Here is a 26,166-nt window from a genome sequence, read left to right on the forward strand (position 1 = left end):
TGACCTCCCCGTTGCAGAACCTGAACTTGTGGGCCTGCCCTGTCCTTATCTGTAATTATTTTAAAGCTAATAGAACTGTGATCATTGGACTCAAAATCTTGCCAACGACACTTCAGTCATTTGCCCATCCCAATTTTCTAAAAGTCATTCAAGCTTTGCCCTTTCTCTTATAGGGCCCTCTACATATTGCCAAAGGAAACTTTCCTGAACACATCTGACAAATTCCACTCTGCCTAAGCCCTTGGCACTATAGTGTAGCTGTCCCAATCTATATTAGAAACATTAAAGTTTTTTACTATGACAGCCCTATTGGTCTTGCAGCTGCCTACAATCTCAATCTCCCAGCATATTTGTTCTGATAATTCCTGTTGATTATTTGGTACACTCCCAACAAGATGATCATCCCCCGTTTTATTTCTCAGCACCACCCATTTAGCTTCACTGGATGAACCATCAGAAATGTCATTATTAAAAAGTCAATAGCCTGAAACAATGTTATTGTTAAGGTGTTAAAAGCTGCAATGGAAAGGGGAGAGGAGGAAATAAAGCCAGATCCTTGAGAGGATAGATGAGAGAGAAGATGAAATGTCAAAGAGATGATGAAGTTGAGTAAAATCTCTTGCACAGTGAGTGAAAAACAAAATGTACACCTTGAAGTGGTGTAAGACAGGTATTGCCTGCAGAGAATGAGCATTGAATGCTGGAATTCTGAGATAAATTTACTGGAAATCAAGAATACTGCAGATGGCAGAATTTCTGTACCTCTTTGTTGACCTCAAAGTATTTTGGAAACTACCCGTCTTTTGGCTCACCTTGTTCCCTTTAGTTTCTCTTTTAAATATTATAAAGAATCCTTGAAGAAATACGTGTGTTCTGCTATTTGAAATTATGTCTGATCATTTTTGACCATGATGTTAAATTATTGATTGGGGTTAATCTTGCTGATGAGATTTACAGGTTTTGATTTTTTGGGACAGTTAGAGATTAAGAAGGCAGAGGTGTTGGAACTCTTGAAGAGTGTTAAGGTTGATAAATACCCAGGACCTGAGATGTATTCCAGATTATTGAGCGAGGCTTGAGAGGAGATTGCAGGATCCTTGACAATGATCTTTGCATCTTCTCTATCCATAGACAAGGTCCCAGAAGACTGAAGAGTAGCTAATGTTGTTCCTTTATTTAAGAAGTGAAGGAGAGATAACCTAGGAAATTAAAGGCTGGTAAGTTGAATGTCAATGGTTGGGAAGCCATTGGAGAGGATTCCATGGGATAGGATTCACTCTCCTTTGGAATAGAATGGGTTTATTTAGGGCCAGTCAGCATGGCTTTGTCTGTAGCAGGTCATGTCTTACGAACATGCTTAAGTTTTTTTGAGGAGTTGGTTGGTCCTGAGGGTATGGCAATGTAAGTTGTTCACATGTGGTTTTAGTAATGCATTTAATAAAGTGCCTTCTGGTAGGCTCATCCAGAAGATTAAGATGTATGGGATTCATGGTGACTTGGTGGTTTGGATTCAGAACTGGCTTACTCATAGAAGATAAATAGTTGTGGTGGAGGGAGTTATACTGGCTGGAGGTCTATGACCAGTAGAGTACTGCAGGGCTCTGTACTGAAACCTCTGTTGTTTGTAATATAGATAAATTATTTGGATGAAAATGTAAATGGGTTGGTTAGTAAGTTTGTAGATGACACCAAAATTGGTGGAGTTGCAGTGAAAGAGGAAGGCTGTCAAAGTATACAGTAGAATATAGATCAGCTACAGAAAAGGATGGAGAAATGGCAGATGGAGTTTAATCTAAACGTGTGAGGTGTTGCACATGGGGAAGGTTGAATGTAAGGAGAAAGTAAATAGTTAAAGGCAAGGTCTTCAAAAGCATTGATGTACAGAGGGATCTTGAAGTCCAAGACAGCAGATCCCCGAAAAATAGCAACACAAGTAGATAGAGTGGTAAAGACGTATGGTATGCTTGCTTTTATCAGTCAGGGGCATTGAATATAAGAGTCACAAAATCATGTTACAGCTCAGCTTTATAGAACTTTGGTTTGGCTACATTTGGAGTATTGGTGCTGTCCTCCCACCCCATCACGCCTCACCCCAGGATGTGGAGGCTTTTACATAGAAACATAGAAACATAGAAAATAGGTGCAGGAGTAGGCCATTCGGCCCTTCGAGCCATGCTTTTTGAGAGGTTCGACCTCATGCTTTTTGAGAGGGTTTGCAGAATGTCGCCTGGATTAGAAGGTATTAACTGTAAAGAGAGGTAGGACAACTCTGGGTTATTTTTTCTGAAGCATCAGAGATTGGGAGAGACCTGTACAAGAATATAAAATAGTGAGAGGCATAGATATGGTAGATGGTCAGAACCTTTCTCCCAGAATGGAGATGTCAAAAACTAGAGGGTACAATTTTAATTTGGCAGGGACAAGGTTTTAAGGGTACATGTGGAGCAAGTTTTTTTTGTTGTACAATGCGTGGTGGGTGCCTGGAACGTACTGCCGGGGATGGTGGTGGATGTAGGTGCAATAGATGCATTTAAGAGGTTTTTGGATAGGCACATGGATATACAGGGAATGGAGGGATATGGATAACATGCAGGCAGAGTAGATTTGTTTAATTTGGCATTACGTTCGGACCAAAGGGACTGTTCCTGTGCTGTGCCGGTTCCTGTGCTGTGCTGTTCCTGTGCTGTGCTGTTCCATGCTCTATGAAACCTCTGTATTAGAGGCCATCGCAGCAAAGGTGGAATCCTGAGACTTATTAATGACAGATGTCAGCACTTCATTACCCTACACACGCACGCACGCACGCACGCACGCACGCACGCACGCACGCACACACGCGCACACACGCGCACACACACACACGCACACACACACACCACCCCCTCCCCCCCTCCTCTACCACACATGGAATGCAGTTGTGGAACCTTGTCTTCCTGGAATAACACTATCATTTCAGTCATGCTTTTGTTCATAATTATTTGGACTTTTCAAGGCAATAGTGACAAAATAGCCACAGAATAAAAATCAAAAGTAATCGAGTCATACATAATAAATAAAATAAGTGGAAGAACAAAAGTTGATGCAGTCAGACAGGATGCAGGACATCCTTTCATTTTTCCATTGACTTCTAGCTTGTATCTGATCTCATGCTGCGCATTCTTGCTTCTAGCTTTCCTCCGACCACCCCTACCTAAGATCAGTAGTTCCTACCAAAAGTGCCAAAACTCATTGTAAATCTATTGAATAATGTTTTCTGACATGCATAAATACAAAATACTGAAGTTACATTTTAGTTTAGTTTCTATTCAATAATTTAATACTAACCCTTTGTCACAGCTTTTTCACTTCCACTTATTCTGAGCTCAATTCTTCCCTGCTGTGCAAGTGCTACGTGCACGGGAAGACAAAAAAAAACTAGCAGGTAGACTGACAAAAGTTCATTTTTGTTGAATTTCATATGACTCAACTGATTTTTTTTAGCAAACTAAACCAGTCAACGTTTTCTGACAATGAAATTACTAAAGAGCTTTGCTCTTTTCATATTTACTAATGTGATGTTTTGCTCTTAGATAAATAGAATCTCTGAATAACAAGCAAATAACTGCTGTTGTATCTAAATCCCTGCATAGATGTGGTTGAATTACTTTTAATGCATAACACAGGAGCAGCCTGGAGGCCTAATGGTAACACTTGCAGCTCATATTTCTTTAGTCGGATCATAATCTCTGTGGTTGAAATCAAAGTTGTCTGCCAATTCCTGGAGGTCCATTGGTTGCTGACTGACAGGTTTGACATACATACTCAAGGACTGTTATCTACCTACCTTTCTCAACCTTTCCAAACTTCCCCAACTTTTCCCCAAGCAATAGTACATCCTCTGGGTAAAATGCAGCATCAATATATTCTTCACATTAGTGGAGTCTGAAGTAACGGGCTAGATCCAACTGGAAGGAAGCCAGTATGAATTTTGGAATGCCTAACATGATTCTGCATTACTGAGAATTACAACCGATGTCAGTTATGCCTTTTGAAATATATTTTTCCATACATGGTTGTGACATAGAAACATAGAAATATAGAAAATAGATGCAGTAATAGGCCATTCGGACCTTTGAGCCAGCACCGCCATTCAATATGATCATGGCTGATCATCCAGAATCAGTACCCTGTTCCTGCTTTCTCGCCATATCCCTTGATTCCGTTATCCTCAAGTGCTATATCTAACACTCTCTTGAATACGTCCAGTGAATTGGCCTCCACTGCCTTCTGTGGCAGAGAATTCCACAGATTCGCAACTCTGGCTCTAAAGGTTTTTCCTCATCTCAGTCCTAAGTTGCCTACCCTTTATTCTTAAACTGTGACCCCTGGTTCTGGACCAAGTATATACACATTTTTAAAGTAATTTAAAAAGTCATTTTTACAAAGAGATCCTTCAAGAACTGAAGAATGGGTGCATAATTCAGAGTATTTTATGAAGTTATTAACAAGATCAATGCAAGAATCAAAATATCCAGGTGGTTAGGCAGCATCTGTGGAAAAAGTGCTAATATTGCAGTTAGGTTAACTTCGTTTTCCACTCCCTCCCTCTGCAGATGTTGACCGATTTGAGAATTTCCATTTTATATTTCCAGATTCTGTAGACTTTTTTTTTTTTTTTCCACATTTGTGGGCTGGATTTCAGCCTATCAGATCTAAATGCAACATAAATCAGTATTTCCACTTCCACTTCCCCCAAATCAGTTTGAAAAAGGGTCTCGACCTGAAACACGGTGGCGCAGCGGTAGAGTTGCTGCTTTACAGCGAATGCAGCGCCGGAGACTCAGGTTCAATCCTGACTACGGGTGCTGCACTGTAAGGAGTTTGTACGTTCTCCCCGTGACCTGCGTGGGTTTACTCCGAGATCTTCGGTTTCCTCCCACACTCCAAAGACGTACAGGTATGTAGGTTAATTGGCTGGGTAAATGTTAAAAAAAAATTGTCCCTAGTGGGTGTAGGATAGTGTTAATGTACGGGGATCACTGGGCGGCACGGACTTGGAGGGCCGAAAAGGCCTGTTTCCGGCTGTATGTATATGATATGATATGATATGATATGATCCATGTTTGCAAGGGATGCTCACTGACCCACTGAGTTACTCCAACATGGTCCTTTTTGTAAACTAACATCTGCAGTTCTGGGTTTCTGAATCAGCGTGTAATATGTTGAAAATGTCATACATGATAGATGGCAGATGGCAGTATCCAGTTTTTTCTTTACTAGCTGATCTCCCGTGGAAGTAATCATAATTGGGCAGATAATATTTTACAGTTTAAGCTGATATCACCACAAAACAAGATATTATTTTGTGACTTACAAGATTTAATCAATACATCTTTATCATAATAATAAAATTAATAATAATAATAATAAAAAGATTTACTCAATACATCTTTAACAAAGGAAACACCAAGGCTCGACACATACTTGATCTTGGAAACTGCTGCAATGAAAATCATAACTATGTAACATTAAAAAAAGTGAAATAAAAAGTTCAGAAGTAGCAGATTAATTGAGTTTTACTGTACAAATAGTTTTCTGGTAATATTTATTTTGGATTAAACAGTTTGGAATCGATAATCTTTTCATACTATTCTTACAATTAAATACAGCACATATCCAAGCATTACCAGATACAAGAAATGTAAGCTCACAGAACTAATGTTTGTACATATCAATATTCATGTATTTGTACATTTGATGCCAAGCCATCAAATAAAAAAATTGGCTTTCTGCCATCGACTACAATTAACTGGCAACAAAATACAGGTCACCAAAAGGCCAAGCCATTTCAGTTCAACTATTTTCCCAGAAGTCACTTTAAAGCAGTGACGTTGTAAGAATTACTCAACCTGGAACAGCCAGTGCATCCACTTGCTTCTGCATGTCTTCAGTTAAAGTAACTGATGGCCACAAAGGTTCAGGCCAAGGCCACTGTCCCATCTTCTTTCCCTTGGGGACCTTCATCACATTCCTACAACTTCCCAGCCTCCCCAGGGCCATTAAATATGAAGAGATAATTTGTTTGAGCGACCATCTCAAGAGAATTCTTTGTTTGCAGCCCTTGTCTCCTACAAGCTGACTTAGATGAAGCTGGCCTCTTTGTTTATTTTAGTGAACTTCAACATTAGTTGGAGTTACAACAGAAAGCAACTCTCTCGGGAATTTAGAGACTAATATTGCTGCAGCTTAGCAACATTCCTCGAGGTGACAAGTAGCACTACAATCCAACCCAAGTGAAGTGCTAAGCAAGGCTGGCCATATGCCCAAAGGAATAGAATAGCATTCAATGAATTGGGTTAAATATGTGATTGGAGTTTGAGCATTTGGCTGTTTCAAAAAACACTTGCATGGTGAAAATAAATTAAATTTGATCGGAAAACTAGAGATGCTTGATTCATCTACCATAATTTTCCTAATCCTTGAAACATTTTAAACTAATTCTCACCTTATCTTAAAAAGAGCATTTATTTCTGAGTATGGATAGGAGTAGGCCCAATAAGCAGTGACTGTGATCCATTGGACTGAATGGCCTGTTTCTGTGATATGATGTTTTATAATACCCTGAACTGTAATTTAAGGCTGTGATGTTATCCAAAGGCACAAAGATTGACATGAGACTGGATAGGTAATATTGCCTTCGAGACATCATCAGATAATTTCAATGTTACTTTAAACAATAATTACTACAGATATAAAGTCAGCAATAGATAATGCATCTGATCCAAGTGTTTTGAAGTGCTTTCCATTCTCTCCTGATCCAAAACTCAAAGGTCCCTGGTTATCTTATTTTTGATGCAATGGTCCATCAAATACTGCTGGAAGATATAGAGAACAAAGAGATGCAAGTGTATATAAAGTTGAAAGTCTAGTGTCCTGATAGACCAATATATTATTTTGCATACAATTAAATTAATGTCAAATAGGCTATGGAATTTCTCTTAATTACAGCCTACCTATTTCTTATGAAGAAAAGGGAAGTGTTGATTACATATGTATTATAGATCAAAATAGTATCACCTACACTTTTTATAATTTCCACCTAATTAATCAAAAAAAGGCCTACAAAGTTAACAGTACAACACTAGCTTAAAATAAAAAAGTTATAGACCTATTACCCTAAGATAACTATAATCAGTGCAACGCAAATCGGGGATTACACGTGTGGATCAGCTTCCATAGTACATTGAGGGCATCCAGCTCTATCTCCCCAATGCATTCCCAGCACCTTAATCAAGACTTGCTCCATTCTGCCGGACTGCCAAGATGACATTAAAACACAAGTGAGGTAGAATTCTTTAAAATGTCAGCTATTTGTTTTTGCTGTTTTTGAAAGAATATTAATGGAAGCACAAATATGAATGGTCTTTTTGTCTAAGTGTATCTGTCTTCCATCACTGCTTCATATCACCATCTACATCTATAAAGTTTGAACACATAAAAGCACAGAGAAATATGCACAAGCACACTGTGGAAAAGTGAAAATATAATTCAAAGTATACAACTGGCTTGAACATATTTAATTTCTTTCAGATTGACGGTGGTAATTTATGATTTTACTTTATTTCGTCATTTCAAAATAAATGATGCTGCAAATTGTTGGTGGTGTGGAAAACACAAATAAGAATAATATTTTTGTTACTCCATCTGATATTATTTTGTTTGACCAAACTCTTCGGCCCAACTCGTCCAGAAACATATGAGTAAATAGTTAATTCGTTAACTTCAAAAATGTTGTATAGAACCAGTCCTGAAGAGGGAGACACAGCTCATGAAATAAAATCATTTTGTTTCATTTGACTAACATCTGCCAAACCTAGATGAGAATGCTTGGTGATTTGAGTATTATGTACAGTGAAATTTATAACTGGTTTGTTATTTATATTCAAATTTCATGTAATGCAGAGCAACAAAAAAAAGAACAATACAAGCAAAAAATGAAAACGGCAAATTGATAGGGTTGGCGTGACATTAATTCAGGGTTTTTTACACCAGAAAACAATAGAGTGCATTGTCATCAGAAGTGCCTTTTCTGATACCTATGCCATTGCTAAGTGGTGCATGAGCAAGATATTTTCTCAGCTGTTATTTGCAGGTAATTGCAGAATTTTTCCAAAATTACAGGTTAAATAGCCTGCCAAATCTGGCATGGAAATAGTGAGGGTAAATTAAATTTATAGAAAGGAATTTTCCAACACGGTTAAATTCTATTCTACTGAACACTTTAATTAATCTGTCTGTTACTAAATTCACTGAATTCTATTGCTATTACAAATAAGTTACCCTTTCTCTGTCTGGATTCTCACATTCTCACATCATGACTCCCGATTTCTTCATCCCCAGTAACCATATAACCATATAACAACTACAGCATGGAAACAGGCCTGTCCGGCCCTACCAGTCCACGCCGACCACTCTCCCTGACCTAGTCTCATCTACCTGCACTCAGACCATAACCCTCCAATCCCCTCCTATCCATATACCTATCCAATTTACTCTTAAATAATAAAATCGAGCCAGCCTCCACCACTTCCACCGGAAGCCCATTCCATACAGCCGCCACCCTCTGAGTAAAGAAGTTACCCCTCATGTTACCCCTAAACTTTTGTCCCTCAATTCTGAAGCTATGTCCCCTTGTTGGAATCTTCCCCACTCTCAAAGGGAAAAGCCTACCCACGTCAACTCTGTCCGTCCCTCTCAAAATTTTAAAAACCTCTATCAAGTCCCCCCTCAACCTTCTACGCTCCAAAGAATAAAGACCCAACCTGTTCAACCTCTCTCTGTAGCTTAAGTGCTGAAACCCAGGCAACATTCTAGTAAATCTCCTCTGTACCCTCTCCATTTTGTCGACATCCTTCCTATAATTTGGCGACCAGAACTGCACACCATACTCCAGATTCGGCCTCACCAATGCCCTGTACAATTTCAACATTACATCCCAACTTCTATACTCGATGCTCTGATTTATAAAGGCAAGCATACCAAACGCCTTCTTCACCACCCTATCCACATGAGATTCCACCTTCAGGGAACAATGCACAGTTATTCCCAGATCCCTCTGTTCCACTGCATTCCTCAATTCCCTACCATTTACCCTGTACGTCCTATTTTGATTTGTCCTACCAAAATGCAGCACCTCACACTTATCAGCATTAAACTCCATCTGCCATCTTTCAGCCCACCCTTCCAAAAGGCCCAAGTCTCTCTGTAGACTTTGAAACTCTACTTCATTATTAACTACACCACCTGTCTTAGTATCATCTGCATATTTACTAATCCAATTTGCCACACCATCATCCAGATCATTAATGTAAATGACAAACAACAGTGGACCCAACACAGATCCTTGGGGTACTCCACTAGACACTGGCCTCCAACCTGACATACAATTGTCAACCATTACCCTCTGGTATCTCCCATTCAGCCATTGTTGAATCCATCTTGCAACCTCACTATTAATACCCAACGATTTAACCTTCTTAATCAACCTTCCATGTGGAACCTTGTCAAATGCCTTACTGAAGTCCATATAGACAACATCCACAGCCTTGCCCTTATCAATTTCCCTGGTAACCTCTTCAAAAAATTCAAGAAGATTAGTCAAACATGACCTTCCAGGCACAAATCCATGTTGACTGTTTCTAATCAGGCCTTGTTTATCCAAATAATTATATATATTGTCCCTAAGTATCTTTTCCATTAATTTTCCCACCACAGACGTCAAACTAACAGGTCTATAATTGCTAGGTTTACTTTTAGAACCTTTTTTAAACAAAGGCACAACATGCGCAATGCGCCAATCTTCCGGCACCATCCCCGTTTCTAATGACGTTTGAAATATTTGCGTCTTAGCCCCTACTATTTCTGCACTAACTACCCTCAATGTCCTAGGGAATATCCTATCAGGACCTGGAGACTTATCCACTTTTATATTTTTCAAAAGTGTCCGTACCTCCTCTTCTTTAATCCTCATAATTTCCATCACTACTCTACTTGTTTCGCTTACCTCACATAATTCAATATGCTTCTCCTCGGTGAATACCGAAGAAAATACATTGTTTAATATCTCCCCCATTTCTTCCGGCTCAGCACATAGCTGTCCACTCTGACTCTCTAATGGACCAATTTTATCCCTCACTATCCTTTTGCTATTGATATATCTGTAGAACCCCTTGGGGTTTACTTTTACATTACTTGCCAAAGCAGCCTCATATCTTTTTTTCGCTTTTCTAATTTCCTTCTTAAGATTCCTTTTACATTCTTTATATTCCTCAAGAACCTCATTTACTCCCTGCTGCTTATATTTATTGTATATCTCCCTCTTTTTCCGAACCAAGTGTCCAATTTCCCTGGAAAACCACGGCTCTTTCAAATTATTATTCTTTCCTTTCCACCGAACAGGGACATAAAGACTCTGTACTCTCAAAATTTCACCTTTAAATATCCTCCATTTCTCTATTATATCCTTTTCATAAAACAAAAAGTTCCATTTCACTCCTTTTAAATCCTTTCTCATCTCCTCAAAATTAGCCTTTCTCTAATCCAAAATCTCAACCCTTGGTCCAGATTTGACCTTCTCCATAATGATATTGAAACTAATGGCATTGTGATCACTAGACCCAAAGTGCTCCTCAACACATACCTCCGTCACCTGACCCATCTCATTTCCTAACAGGAGGTCCAACACTGCCCCTTCTCTGGTAGGCACCTCTACGTATTGCTGCAAAAAACTATCCTGCACACATTTTACAAACTCCAAACCATCCAGCCCTTTAACAGAATGTGATTCCCAGTCTATCTACGGAAAATTGAAATCACCCACAATCACTACTCTGTGCTTACTACTAATATCTGCTATCTCCTTACATATTTGCTCTTCCAATTCTCGTACTTAATGGAAAGTAAATTTCTATAGGAATCTATCATTTCTCCTCAAAATTAATGTGAAAGCCTCAGAACTCTGATGGAAATATGATCTCTCAAAACTTCAATATGTTCATAAAACTTGAATCAACAGTTTACGTTTGCCATTTCAGCCCACTGCGCAAACAATATTGATCAGAATCTCAATTAACTGATTTTGGCGATACAGTCTAAAGAAGGGTCTCGACATCAAATGTCACCCATTCATGTTCTCCAGAGGTGCTGCCTGGCCCACTGAGCCCAGTACTTTGTGTCCCCTTTTCATTAATAATAATAATAATAAAAAACCTTTAGTCGTCCCACAACGGGAAAATTTGCAGGGTTACAGCAGCAAAGTGGATGGCAAAAATAAATAAGCATTCATTAAAAAATAAAATAACGGTAATTATCTTTATTTACTGGTCTGCTGGGAGTTGTGCTGATTGTTCAGTCTGATGGTAGCAGGAAGGAAGGACCTTCGATATCTCTCCTTCACACAATTGGGGTGAAGAAGTCTGTCACTGAAGGAGCTGCTCAGCGCAGTGACAGTGTCCTGCATGGGGTGGGACACCATGAAGCCTTCATTTCCACTGATATCTGCTTGGCACTAATTTTTTGGAACTCTGCAGTCTCATTTAAAGAGCAGTTAAGGTGAAAAAAATACTTTAAAATAAAATAAAATACTATCCTAGTATTTTATCCTACTAAAAATACTTTAAAATAAAATAATCAGGAGTTAATCCTAATTATTTTTCCAAGTAATGTGGAATATTAAAAAGTAATATTTTTACCAAGTTAATTCATAAATCAAATTATTTTAATCTGCAGAATTATTTTTTTTTGCCTTTCATTAAATGTGCTTTCATTAAGTGTTCAAGATGTAGGAGGAAACTGACACCAACCACCAACAACTGACACCATCCTCCACCAACATCTGCCCAATATTATTTACCACGCAGGAATTGGGAAAGCAGGAGCAGTGAGGGCAGCAATGCATCCCTGAGATATGTTAAGCTAAAGAAATCCTAGGTCTTGTTGGCATTTTCAGATGCTGATTCCTGATGCTATCACCTGAACCTGATAGTAATAATGTGTAGTCTGATGTTTTAACTCTGGGCACGATTCACAGTTCTAAATACTTTGGAATCCAAATTACATTTTTCCCCCTCAATTGTTCAGTGGGCAAAGAGAAGCCAGGAAACCATCCATACAAGATACCAACTCATTATGTTTGCTTAAATTGCCTAAATGAACAAAGGTGATAAATCTCAAATCTTGAAATAACAAAACATCTGAATGACAGAAACAAAAGTGAAGCAGGAAACAAAGAGTAAATTCATCTGTGTCCCGACAACTTTTTGGTTTTTTTAATTCAGTATTACGCTGAATAATTATCATTGTTGGCTCCCTGTGGCTGAAATAATTTTCTGGGAAAGTAAAATCGAACAGGGTGTCAAACAAGCTTTACACTATAGTCTGATTTGCATGGTCACTGAAGATCAATTTCACTCCCACTGATTTGAAAAAAAAATTGAAGTAAGAAAGTAGCATGAATAGTAAAATTCCTACAAAGTCAGCAGCCAAAAGGTTAATGAGAAGTGGTCACAGGTTAGTAAATCTCTGCAGCTTTTGCCAAACTGACCATGCATTGTAAAACAGACTGATCAAAATGACTAATAACTAGGTTATTGAATCTGTGTGAAGTCAGCTGAACCATAGGTGCAATGGATGACCTCAGTGTTTCTAGGCAGACCTCAATCCATACAATGTCAATAACCTATTATTACATTTTCACACATAAAATGTAAATCAATTCCCATACAAACACATGTTCTGATCTATATATGCGCCACGGGTCTTGAAGAAATCAAGTCCAGACCAGCTAGATTATTTCATCTCCAGCGATGTATTTGGTAGAGGGTACAAGGAGTAATTTTCCCAGATTTCATTTTAACTTCCAATAATGTCATCAGCTTTATGTTCAATTCTAGTTTTTACTGTTTCACTAGTTGCTACTTTTGAATGTTATTTAATACAAAGGATATATTTGTTCATTGATAATGAAACAAAGATTAAAATTCAAAGTAGCAGGATTTTCCTTTTTATTTGTGTAGATACTATCGTGAGATTCAAATTATTTTAAATGCACTTACATCTACTTAGAGTTCTGTTGTGGTACAGAGAGACGTCCAAGAGCACATAACATTGTGAATGGAATGGGTACAATGACATTATATTTTATTGTACTTTAAAACACATGATTAAACTTGCTTTGTGGATGGCTCATTTCAGTTCTGTGCAGGGACAAACAAGAACAATTTTCAAATTTTCTAATGACAAATTACTTTGAAAGTTGCACACAAAATGCAAACTTTTAATTGTGACCTACAACAATGACTTTAGGAAATCTTGATTCTAGTAGTGAGGGTGATCCAGGATAGCTTTGCCTTCGTATAGTAAGTGAAAGAGAGGGTGCTATTTCTCTTGCTGTCTGATGCATTGGAAGTGGGCACCAGGAAGGAGGATTCGTCTGGTCGGAAACTTCCGGTCAAAAAAGGTTTATCCTATGTCATCAAGTTCACCTGCGATGATTCCAGGCCTTTGTTCACTGGCAGAGTTCCCAATGGCTGTTAAGGTACAAATGGCCTCAATATACTGAAGCAAGCCTTCATGCTGATCTGCCCCAGTGTTTCCAGTCTGTCCCATTTTGCAAGCTCATCTGAATGTTGCAGTAGTACCGCAGTATCAGTCATGATACTGCATGTGATTGAACATTCAACATAGAATCATCCTAGAGACCAATTGATCTTTGGCTTAAACACTTATCATATAGCCTATAAAAATATTTAGACAGAATGAGACAGAATTTCTAGTCTGGCAGGCATAATGTCAGACTAGGGTATCTGCATCCATGGGTACTTACGGAAGTGGCTCTAGAAATCGTAGACACATTGGTGATCATTTTCCAATGTTCTATAGATTCAGGATCAGTTCCTGTCGATTGGAGGGTAGCTAATGTTATCCCACTTTTTAAGAAAGGAGGGAGAGAGAAAACAGGGAATTATAGACAAGTTAGCTTGACATTGGTGGTTGGGAAGATGCTGGAGTCAATTATAAAAGATGAAATAGTGGCACATTTGGATAGCAGTAACAGGATCGGTCCGAGTCAGCATGGATTTACGAAGGGGAAATCTTCTGGAATTTTTGAGGATGTAACTAGGAAAATGGACAAGGGAGAGCCAGTGGATGTAGTGTACCTGGACTTTCAGAAAGCCTTTGATAAGGTCCCACATAGGAGATTAGTGAGCAAAATTAGAGCACATGGTATTGGGGGTAGGGTACTGACATGGATAGAAAATTAGTTGGCAGACAGGAAACAAAGAGTAGGGATTAATGGGTCCCTTTCAGAATGGCAGGTAGTGACTAGTGGGGTACCGCAAGGCTCAGTGCTGGGACCGCAGCTATTTACAATATAAATTAATGACTTAGATGAAGGGACTAAAAATAACATTAGCAAATTTGCAGATGACACAAAGCTGGGTGGCAGTGTGGTGTGAGGAGGATGCAGGGTGACTTGGACAGGTTGGGTGAGTGGGCAGATGCCTGGCAGATGCAGATTAATGTGGATAAATGTGAGGTTGTCCACTTTGGTGGCAAGAACAGGAAGGCTGATTATTATCTGAATGGTGTCAAGTTAGAAAAAGGGGAAGTACAAGGAGATCTGGGTATCCTTGTTCATCAGTCACTGAAACTAAGCAAGTATGTTGGCCTTCATAACAAGAGGAGTTGAGTAAAGGAGCAAAGAGGTCCTTCTGCATTTGTATAGGGCCCGAGTGAGACCACACCAGGAGTATTGTGTGCAGTTTTGATCTCCAAATTTGAGGATGGATATTCTTGCTATTGAGGGAGGGCAGCGTAGGTTTATGAGGTTAATTCCCGGGATGGCAGGAGTGTCATATGTTGAAAGAATGGAGTGACTGGACTTGTATAAACTGAAATTTAGAAGGATGAGAGGGGATCTTATTGAAACATATAAGATTATTAAGGGATTGGACACGCTAGAGGCAGGAAACATGTTCCCGATGTTGGGGGAGTCCAGAACCAGGAACCACAGTTTAAGAATAAGGGGTAGGGAATCTGGGGTTAGAACCCAGAGAGTTGTAAATCTGTGGAATTCTCTGCCTCAGAAGACAGTGGAGGCCAATTCTCCGGATACTTTCAAGAGAGAGGTAGATAGAGCTCTTAAAGACAGCAGAGTCAAGGGATAAGGAGAGAAGGCAGGAACGGGGTACTGATTGTGAATGATCAGCCATGATCACAGTGAATGGCGGTGCTGGCACGAAGGGCCGAATGGCCTACTCCTGCACCTATTGTCTATTGTCATAATCGTACAAATTAGATCAGTATTTTTTAAAATAAATTCAGATATTTATTTTTAAATCACATTTTGTCCATTTGTATTTTTTATACAAATAGTTTTAATTAAGAGACTTTTAATTTTATATAACTGATCTAAATAAATTTGTGTATTCACAAACAATGTCATTTATTTTCAAGAAGTCATTTCTAATCACCCCAATTTATTACTGCTATCCTCAACATGAATTTGGAATTATATCAGTTATTTGATTGAAATAGCAGATTTTATACATTATGTTAGGATCAGTAGTCATTTAGAAAAACTTGGATTTAGTAGCAACATTTGAAGCCAGTTGATACTTAGTGTGAAAGTTTCTCTTTAATGGTCTTGAGTGTCTCTGAGCTTGAACTATTTTTAGTCCACTTTTCCATTTATATCTTGGATTCCATTCTAGTTCTTCATGCATTGTATTGAAAATAAAACAAAGTAGTGATGCATTTGTTTACTTATCCTTTCATAAAATGTTCAATCTTAGTCTTGTAACCTGCATACAGAGAGCAACAATGCATGGATGTGAGCCATTGTAGCTGTGATCCTGGAATGTGAGCCATTGTTACAACTACATTGATTTTGCTGCTTAATATCCATTGAAGATGTTTGTAGATGAAAAGATTTAGTTATTATCTTTGATTTTGTTTTCATTGATGAAATTGTTTGATTATGAAGAGTCACAAACTGCTGGGGTAACTCAGCAGGTCAGGCAGCATCTCTGGAGATGCATTCCTTCTCTCCAGAGATGCTGCCTGACCTGCTAAGTTACCCCAGCATTTTGCAATACCTTCGATTTGTACCAGTATCTGCAGTTATTTTCCTACACGATTATGAAGAGTCAGTTGACTATCTGAAAATATAGGGGGTTAGAATAAACAAGTCATTAATCAAGATGTAATTGACTAAGCTCAAGAGACAATGGAGTCTGTGATGTGTGAGGCAGTCCCATTTTGGTGTCTTATAAATATAGTCATTTGCCATTGGGAAGAAATAGGATTTCATGCTGTTATATAAGCAACATGAAGTGGTGAATAGCATTTGAAGATAAATTGTTATTGATTTGCTATACTCATTAATTAATTTAAAGCATTAGTGAGATCAACATTTCTATATTCCCCAGTCTATAACCTGTTCGCGCATTAGCAGGAATAAGCAGGTACCGTTTCCATCATCACCTCATTCCATGGACTAGTTTATTGTGGAAATTGTTATACAGTGGCATAGCATTTCGGGGGATTTTCAATGTAGCTTTTACATTCGATACATGCCAGTGTACAAAGCAAATATTGCACCAGTAATTGCAGCAGTAAGTGCGGCTAAGGTATACAGTTTGCTTTGTAAAGGAAATAGACATGCCTCAGACCGTGAGAAGGTTTTACCAGTTATAATGTAAACCCAGATAATGTGCCTTTTTTCACTTTTATGATCAAATATTCTATTTATTTCTGCAAAATACTCTTTAGCACAAGTCTACATTTTTGATATTACTTTAAGGCAATTAAATATCTGTTTTTTACTCAAAGTTTATGTTATACACAGATATATTAGTTTGTCTAATGATGAGACTTCCTGCAATTGAAGTGTTGCTAATTAAAAAAGCGAAACTGGATAATTGCCAGCTTTTACACTGTGAAATAGCTTACCAACAGCAGTAATTGTACAGAAAATGAAACCCAATGGGACCAAAAATAATCAAATATGAAATGAGGAGTTGTAAACCTGCTAACCAAAGAGGTGAGAGCACTATTCAATTTTTGTTTCCAAGCATGGATGGGCATTATTGATATCCTGCACATCCAATCTGAGCATGATATAGGAAATGTGAACAGGAGTAGACTACTCAGCACTTTAAATGTGAACCACCATATGGTAAACTAATCGTCTCTTGCAATTTCTCATATCCCTTAATTCTCTCCATTCCAGAGGTACCTTGATTTCAGTTTTGTATATTCTAAATGACAGCACAACGTTGACATTTATCACAAGGTAACTGAATTATCTTTGTCTCCATGTCTTCCATATATTCAGAGGTTTCTTGTTGCAAAAGGATATATTTCGAAATTCACCTACTTGTGTTAGTACAAATTCAGCAGAGCTGTTACACTTGGACCAGGGCAGTAATCTTGTCAAAAGGTGATGGTATCACTCTTGAGACATGAACATATCAGCTGCAAGTTTCTTCTATGCTGTTTCCATTTCATTAGAGGTATAGCAGTTTAGGGTACTAAACCTCTCCTGCATTGTGCAGCACCCTCTCCTCTCCCCCTCTCCCTCTCTCCCACTCCCCTCTCCCCCTCCCCTCTTCCCCCCTGCCCTCCTCTCCCCTGCCCTCCTCTCCCCTGCCCTCCTCCCCCCTGCCCTCCCCCCCCTGCCCTCCACCTCCCCTCCTCTCTCCTCCCCTCCTTCCCCTCCCCTCCTTCCCCATCCCCTCCTCCCCTCCCCTCCTCGCCCCTCCCCTCCTCGCCCCTCCCCTCTTCCCCCTCCCCTCCTCGCCCCTCCCCTCCTCCCCCTCTCCTCCTCCCCCCTCTCCTCCACCCCCTCCTCCACCCCCTCTCCTCCAACCCACCCTCCCCACTTCGCTCCCCCCTCCCCCTCTCCCCCTCTCCCCTGCCCCCCTTCCCCCTCCCACCCTCCTACCCTCCCCCCTCCGCTCCCCCCTCCCTCTCCCCTCTCCCCCTCTCTCCTGCCCCCCCTCTCTCCCTCCCTCCTCCCCTCCCTCCCCTCACCCCCTCCCTCCTCCCCCCCATCCCCCTCAACCCCCCTTATCCTCCCTCCTAGGACGTAGGTTTAAACTTTAAAATGTGAATAACTTTATATAACACCGATATGAATGAAACTTCTTCCATTAGCACCAAAGGGACGACGGTGAGTAAGGTGGGCCTAAAATTGTCGCCCTATCCTGTACCGCTTTGGCTGTAGTTTAGGAACAAACAAACAAACAAGAGTTTTAGGATATAGATATGAGATTACTGTCACCTTTCTGATAAACCTACAGCTGGAAAGTGGGAGAGGCTCCAAGAAAGTTGTGAGGATAAAGTAGGAGGATGCCTCTGTTCAGTAGTGAGTGACTGCAACGCTGCTGAAGGACATAGGTTCATCCACAGCTACTTATATGGGACTCATGATAAGGTTGCATTTTTGCATTCCTTTTTTGCTTCTGAAAATGGGTTCCCTAATCAGGTGAGATGTTAAATTGAAACCAATTTTCACACAGGCAATATCTGTAGTTCCTGCTTAAAAGGAAATGGAGCTCTGGTATGCTGGCCAGTATATATCTGCACACCAGCCTCAGTAGGTTTTTTTTGGCTTTCTATTTCATGTTACTTATAGAGTCGTGTATGTGTAAATTGATTTCCACAACAAAGCCCTCAAAAGTGAGTTTAAAATTTGTCTATTTACAGTGCTACTTAGAAAGCACAACCTGAACTTAAATCCAGTAGAACATACAGTGGTATGGTTTTCCTTTACATTGTTGATGACTGCTGCAATCTCTTTTTTTTCTTACAGCGAGAGTTAGAAGCAAACTTGATAGCATATGAAGGGGATGAAGGGGCCGGAGCTGACAAGGTAATTATCCTTGGAACACTTCTGTATTCCCTCGGGTACTGAGGACTTTTGTTTTTGGACCTGATGGAGCTCTGCAGACAGAAAAGGAGTGTTTGAAGTGTTTGAGTACAGATAATTGGAGAGAGCTGTTTATCATCCTAACAACTGTGTACTGTGGATGGGGGAAATGAGTCAGAAAACCTTTTCTCAAGGCTGTAACTAAGTTAAGCATATTTTTTATTCATGCAAGTTGGTGTGTGTATGCAGGTGCATGTGCATTGGGAACAATATCAATTTATTTACTGAAAAGAGGGACAGCAATGTTCTGAAGGAGAAAACTGCTGCAGCTGTGGTGGTTGGTAAAAATATAGAGTGCATCCCTGAGTGAATCTAATGTTAAGTTCAAAACTAATAGCATTTTGAGTGAAATGCTGAATGTAAAACTGTTCAAAACGAGGTACATTTAAAACATTTCTTTAGTTTATTACAATGTTTCCCTTTTACATGATTCTTGATATTTATTACTTTGTGTAAAAAAAACATTTTGCTCAAGATTTGACTGCTTTTATTTTTCATAGAAGATTAAAGATTTGTTAATTATAAGAATAATATATCAGAAAAAGAATATGGAATGTGCTAGGTTTGGAGAAAGAAATGAGCTATGCTGTATTAAATCTGTTCCAGGAATAATAGACACTCTATATATATAAGTAAGGAAGTATAAAGAATGCTTTGGCAATCTATATTACAGGTTATAATCTGTTTTTTGGAAGGATATTAATACATTTAAAATTGGGTAATTGGTGAATGCATTGTACAACTGACAAGATTATTTGCAGAATAACAAACAAATAGGACTTGGATGGAATGTCATCATTTCAAAGCCTGGTTGCTTTGTAAATCTCCAACATGAAGCTTGGATGGTTTTGTCCATCCAAATGATAAATGATTTTTAAATGTGATATTCATTTCTACTTCTATCACCGTACCAATCAATGGGTTTTGAACTTTTAACATTCGGGTGAAAACGTTTTATCAGTTTCCTCCAATAAAGGTACCAATGACTTTAAATCTTTGCTATCTGGTTTTATAATCTTGATTCTATTTACTCCATCTTGGTCATTCCCAATTCTAAACACCATAGCTGTGTCCATCTCATCTCCACTCCAATTCTCTTCAATTCCAAAGAAAGTAACCCTAGTTTATCAAATGCAAATAACCCCTTTCAAGATCTTCTGTGCATTCTCTCCAATAAAATTACATGTGTATGCACAGAAGTGCATAGAGCATTCAAGCTATAATATAATTAATGAAGCATCCTCGCCACTATTATATTCGTCTTTCAGAGATTACAAGCCTCTTAACACTTCCAATTTCACTATCTTTATCCTATCCAATATTTAACACTTTACTACAACACTAGCGTCATCCTGCTCTTTTGTAAAGATGATCACAAAATATTCATGGTTTACTTTACTCACATTCTCCTACACATACAAACAGGCTTTACTTTTCCTTACTTATCCTCTTACTTTTTATTTGTTTATCCCAAATGCAGTGATTTTTCTTAAATGCCTCCCATCACTCTCAGATTAATTTGCCCGAAATCCACTTTTGCAGAATCACTTCTCAATAGACAATAGACAATAGACAATAGGTGCAGGAGTAGGCCATTCAGCCCTTCGAGCCAGCACCGCCATTCAATGCGATCATGGCTGATCACTCTCAATCAGTACCCCGTTCCTGCCTTCTCCCCATACCCCCTCACTCCGCTATCCTTAAGAGCTCTATCCAGCTCTCTCTTGAAAGCATCCAACGAACTGGCCTCCACTGCCTTCTGAGGCAGAGAATTCCACACCTTCACCACTCTCTGACTGAAAAAGTTCTTCCTCATCTCCGTTCTAAATGGCCTACCCCTTATTCTTAAACTGTGGCCCCTTGTTCTGGACTCCCCCAACATTGGGAACATGTTTCCTGCCTCTAATGTGTCCAATCCCCTAATTATCTTATATGTTTCAATAAGATCCCCCTCATCCTTCTAAATTCCAGTGTATACAAGCCCAATCGCTCCAGCCTTTCAACATACGACAGTCGTGCTACATGTTATCTCAAAAAGGTTTTCCTGGATGCAATTTAGGAATTCTGTGCCTTTTATCTCTTACATCAACTGATTTTGTCTCCTGATTAATTTTTGGGTAATTAAAATTCCTCATTATAACTACAAAAGTACATTAATACTTATTAGAATATTAATCTTGCTCTCTTGGACCATTTGGTAGTCTACAGTACACTTTTATTTTTTTATTTTCCCTTTTTCATTCTTTTAAGCCATATAACCTAATTTGATTATACTTTTAACACTTCATTCCTTCTTACAGCTCTGATTTTTTTCAATTCCCCTCTCTGTAAACCAAGACGTTCACCTTTCAGTCCTACCCCCACTGAAGCCATACTTCTGTGTGTCTGTCAGCACCCATAGTTCATCTGTCTCATTCAATTTACTCATAGGACTTAACATTAAAACACAATTAGATTCCTTTTGGCATATTTTCAAATCTATTTTGTTTAACTTTCAAATGTTTTCATTAATTTTCTGTGCTCCATTTCAACTTCTATTTTTCTTCTTGCCTCACAATTCCCCTGCCAAGCTCGTTTCAATCTTCCTGACTAGCCAATCTCTCTGCAGGATATTGATCCAAACTCTTGATTGGGCGATCCATTGAATTTGTACAGGAACCTCTATCCCAGATCTGGTTGTGAAGCCCACCATCCTGAAGTTCTCTGCATGAACTTCTGTTTCTGTATAGCCTGGTGTTTGACATTTAAAGCAACGTGAAGATGACTATTTGTGCGGTTCTGGTGCTTAATGTTTTTCCTAGCTCCTTAAAACTGCTGGCAGGACTTCATCCCTTTTTCTGCCTACATTATGAGCACCAAGAAGCATCAAGGATTATTTTGCTGTTAACCCTCTCCCAGGAGAATGTTCTGCAGCAATTTTGTAATATCCTTAACCCTGTCATGGTAGGTTTGAACCATGTCAGCTTTTGTTTAAAAAAAACTTGTTAGCTCCCTCTAACTATTGCACTCTTGAATATTCTCATCTGTTCCTATCCAGTGGAGCTATTCTGTTGCTTTGGTCTTGACTGTGGCTGCTCTCTCTGTTGGAACCCATACCTTCATCAATATTCATATCTGAATACTCGTTAGAGAGCTGGGGCAAGATACCCTCTAGAGTCTCCTGAACAACCAGCCTGTTCTTTTTTCGATCTGGCAATTACTCATTCACTCTCCAACTGCACTCTCTTGACCTGAGGGATAGACTCCTCCTGTAATTTGCTGCCCATAGTGACATCTGATGCTCCTCAAGGATCTAACTGAACAGCACCAACTGTAGACACATCTGTGTAGATGTCCAAAATACAGGAAAACTTCCTTGAGTTTACACATGGCTCAGATGTTGTCACCTGAGCCACTTCCACCCATTTACCACACATTATCATTTATTGTATGCATTTCACAAGTTTGAGGTGGCCAGTCATGCCTCTTTATGCTTATATTATTAGCACACTAAGCAGATAGCCAAATAATTTATTTAATTATTTCCATATAAAGATGCACTATCGCCCATCCCTTGTTCAAGATGTTGCAGTGAAAGCCTGGGGTCGTGCTTGCAGACCAAACAAATGTCTTCTGCAAAGCAATCACCAAGTCTTCTCTTGGTCTTGCCTGCATAGGCAGAGCTGAGCAGTGTATATAGTATATTAAACTGAAAGAAGTACAGGTAGAACATTGTTTCATTTGAAAGAGTGCTTGAGGTTGGATGGTAAGAAAAGAAGAGGTAAATGAGCAGTAGTCGCAGCTACTGTTTGAGGGAAATTCTAAGAAGAATAAGAAGATTTATTAGAAGTGAAAATATAGTCTCTTAAGAGATGCAAGGAAGACCGAGAAGCAGGGAAATTGGAATGACGTCCTCACTGGAATGTCTTTGGTAAAGGCATGCATCAGTGTACCTGTTAGCAGTCTATTGGTGCACCTGCGCTGCCCTAGCAGCTGCGGCTTGCCTGCAGTCTGTTTGTCTTTTGTGTTTTTTGTCTTAATTGTAGTGTTTTGATATGATGTAGTGTTTTTTGTGGTTGTGTGTTATGTGGGGGGAGGGGGGACATTCCAATGTCTCTTCCGAACGGACACGCGACCTTTGTTTCTGGGTTGTGTCTCCGTTCCCGCTGTGGCCTACCATCGGCCAAACACCTGGAGCTGGCGGCCTCCACCTGGGACCAGCTGGGCACTGGTTCGCAGAGCCCGCGGACCGGACTCACCATCTGCGGAGCTGGCTGCCTTTGGAGGCTGTGGTGGCGCTGCGGGAGCGGCTGCGACTCGTCTCCGGAGGCTACTTCGGCTGCGGGCCGCATGGACGTTGGAAGCTTGCAGCCCCCTGGGTGGGGGACGACATCGGGAGCTCCGGCAGCGGTAGTGTCTTCGCCCGCCCCGGAATGCAGGGCTTGGGTCGGCCCGCTGTGGACCGTTCACTGTCCGGCACGGCCTGGAATAGGCCGCGGGATCTTCTCTGCCCGGCGGGGGCTTCGTCGGGGAGCCACGACCGCCCCGACGTGGCCAGTTCAACAGCCTGACCGCAGGAGAAGACGGCAGGGGAAGAGAAAAGACATTCTGGCCTTCCATCACAGTGAGGAGGTGACTGGAGGAGACTCACTGTGATGGATGTTTCTTTTTGTTTGGTGTTGGTTTATGATTGTGTGTGTTATTGCTTATTTATTTTGCTTATTTTTATTGGTCTTATTGTTGGACTGTGTGTAATCTTTCATTTCACTGCACATTTATGTGTATGTGACAAATAAATTGACTATTGACTATTGATTATTGAGTTCTAGTGAATCCTGGAATTATTCTCTTCTCCTGAAAGGGAGATGGAGAAGTTGAGAAATGGAAAAGAGCCAGGCATGGATCATATGAATGTAAAGAAAGCTGGAAATTGGTAGCAAAACACTCCAGAAAAACTTGATATCTTATCCTTTAACTGTGGTTTGCTCTTGACTTCATAATGGAGCAGATGTACATCAGTGCTGCAAGAACAGAAAGTGTGTTTATGTGCCAGAAAAAGAGGTGAGGTAGGGACCTGAGTAACAGTCAAAATAAAAAATGTTGCTTATATTTCCCCCATGACATTAACCCATATGGGCTCCTATTGCAACATCTTTTATTTTTAGGAAGTAAGTGAGAAATTTACCCAGGTGGAGGAAGGGTTTTTTTCTGGAGGTGAAAGCCACCATCTCAGAAGTATTCTGTGAATTTGAAGCAAAAAAGAAAATTTGACAATAGAACAATCAAATCAGAAGCTCTGTCCTCTCTAGAAGTGGAACGTGTTCATTTGTCTAAAGTAGTATCAAAAGCAAACACCAGTTATAGTCAGTTATAAAATATCAATGTATGATGATGTATTCTCAATCACATGCATTAATGCAAAATATTGTAGTTATACTATTGTAAAAATCTGATTCCATTTGGAGATGAATTTCAGAAGTACAACTAACCATTATTATGTTGTAGATTTAGTGCATGCAATCACAAATAAATGTCTAGCCTGCAGCACATATGTTTATTCGCTCCATTGTGAAGTTAAAAGCAAATTATAATTAAGGGAAAAGATATCAAGTTTTCTGGAGCACTGATTTACACTCCTTCATTCAATTCTGTTCCTTTATTCTGCTTCCTAATGGCAGCACACTCCATGTCTTCCGTTAATTTAGTATCTTTTTATTTGTGATATTAATTTTAATGAAACTGTTAACATGTCTATGGAGGACCTGCAGGTTGTGTGCTTTGTGCATAATGGAAGCTGGGAATTAATTTCTAAATGTAACATTTATTCATCATGATCAAATGTAATGGTCAGATTAAAAGACTTCATACTTGCAGCACGTGACTAGAGGGATTATTTTCCCTTTTTACAGGCATTAATTTTTCTCTTGTAGGTTCACAATAAATTGAAGTTCGCTGTGGGACAAATTTGTCTGTTCTATTGCTAGCAGGTCGAAACTCTTTTTCATTATTCCTCTGTTTGTTCAGGCTGAAAAATATTAAGGTCAGGTCAGAGGCTTTTTAAAAGATGAAAGTAAAAGATTAATAAATGTGCCAAAGCCTCATTCTAATTGAAGCTGAAGCATATGCTGCAAGTATGTGAAATATGTCCCAGATGTTTAACCTCAGCCTGTGCCTCTGCACTGCTTATGCAACACAAGGCACCCATTAGTCGTGTAACCTTTGTACTCAGGGGTAAATGGGGTATTACATGGCACAAAACTCGCACACCTGTTTCCCATTCAATAAGGACCCCTCACGGGCGTCACATAAGCCCCTGCATGTGTTTTCATTTAGCAGATTATTGGCTGATTGTGAAAAGTGTCTTTCTTGGAGCCAATGTAGATATTAGTCACTTAGTCACAATGAAAGGGCAAGTCAGTGGCTAATTGATGAGAGCTGACTTTGTAAAATGGTATAGGTAACGGAAAAAGGGGCCTTCTGTTTTCAAAGTTGTGCTCGGACTTCAGACTAGTTTGTATTTATAGCTATTAGAATGAAAAATCCTGCTTGGATTTGTTGTGGCAGAAGATATATAATAAAATTAATAGATTTAATTATTAAGCAAGTACTTCTATTTCTCACCAATTGTGTTATGAATACAGTGCTTTTGATGCACTATGTGAGGTGTAATACATGGATCCTACACACCATTCAATCTATTTTAGAGATACCTAAGCAATAAGTAGATGAGACCAGCAATTCCACTGTTCTTTATGGGTTTTCTTGATTATTTGCTACTCTTGCTTGCACCCTTTAAGGTTTTATTTTCTTTTATTCTCTATTCTCTCCATGTTATGCATATATTAATTAAGTTTTGGACCTTTGATTGGATGATGTTTAATGATGCCAGCTGTGCAGAAACATATTATTAAAACATGTCTTACCTGTCTATGCTTCAAGGCAAATGTAAATTGTTAGATTGGGCCATCTTCTACTGCACACCCAGGGAGGCCTGTCTGTCACTATTTCAATAGACTTTGCTTTCAGATGTTACGCAAGAGGATTTTCAATATGACATGTAGGAGTCTTTTTAGCTCTTTAGGAGGCCAGGGGAAATGCATGTGACTAGTTGGGCTCAATGAACAGACAGCTTATCTTTTTAATTGTTCACAATAGATGTTAAAAAAAATGATCACGTCAAAATCACTTTTTACATATTTATGTCTGTTACTCAG

General features: G+C 39.4%; 1 protein-coding gene across 4 annotated transcripts in view; it reads left to right on the forward strand.

Annotated features, from left to right (window-relative positions):
• LOC144592115 (multiple C2 and transmembrane domain-containing protein 1-like) overlaps positions 1 to 26,166 on the forward strand; it is a 368,260-nt gene that overhangs the window by 287,631 nt on the left and 54,463 nt on the right. For all 4 annotated transcript variants that reach the window (XM_078396486.1, XM_078396489.1, XM_078396487.1 and 1 more), the window contains one exon: positions 18,857 to 18,916. In XM_078396486.1, coding sequence (XP_078252612.1) covers positions 18,857 to 18,916 — 60 coding nt within the window. The remainder of the gene's footprint in view (positions 1 to 18,856; positions 18,917 to 26,166) is intronic.

Source organism: Rhinoraja longicauda, chromosome 3 (genome assembly GCF_053455715.1).
Source record: "Rhinoraja longicauda isolate Sanriku21f chromosome 3, sRhiLon1.1, whole genome shotgun sequence".
Taxonomy (NCBI): domain Eukaryota; kingdom Metazoa; phylum Chordata; class Chondrichthyes; order Rajiformes; family Arhynchobatidae; genus Rhinoraja; species Rhinoraja longicauda.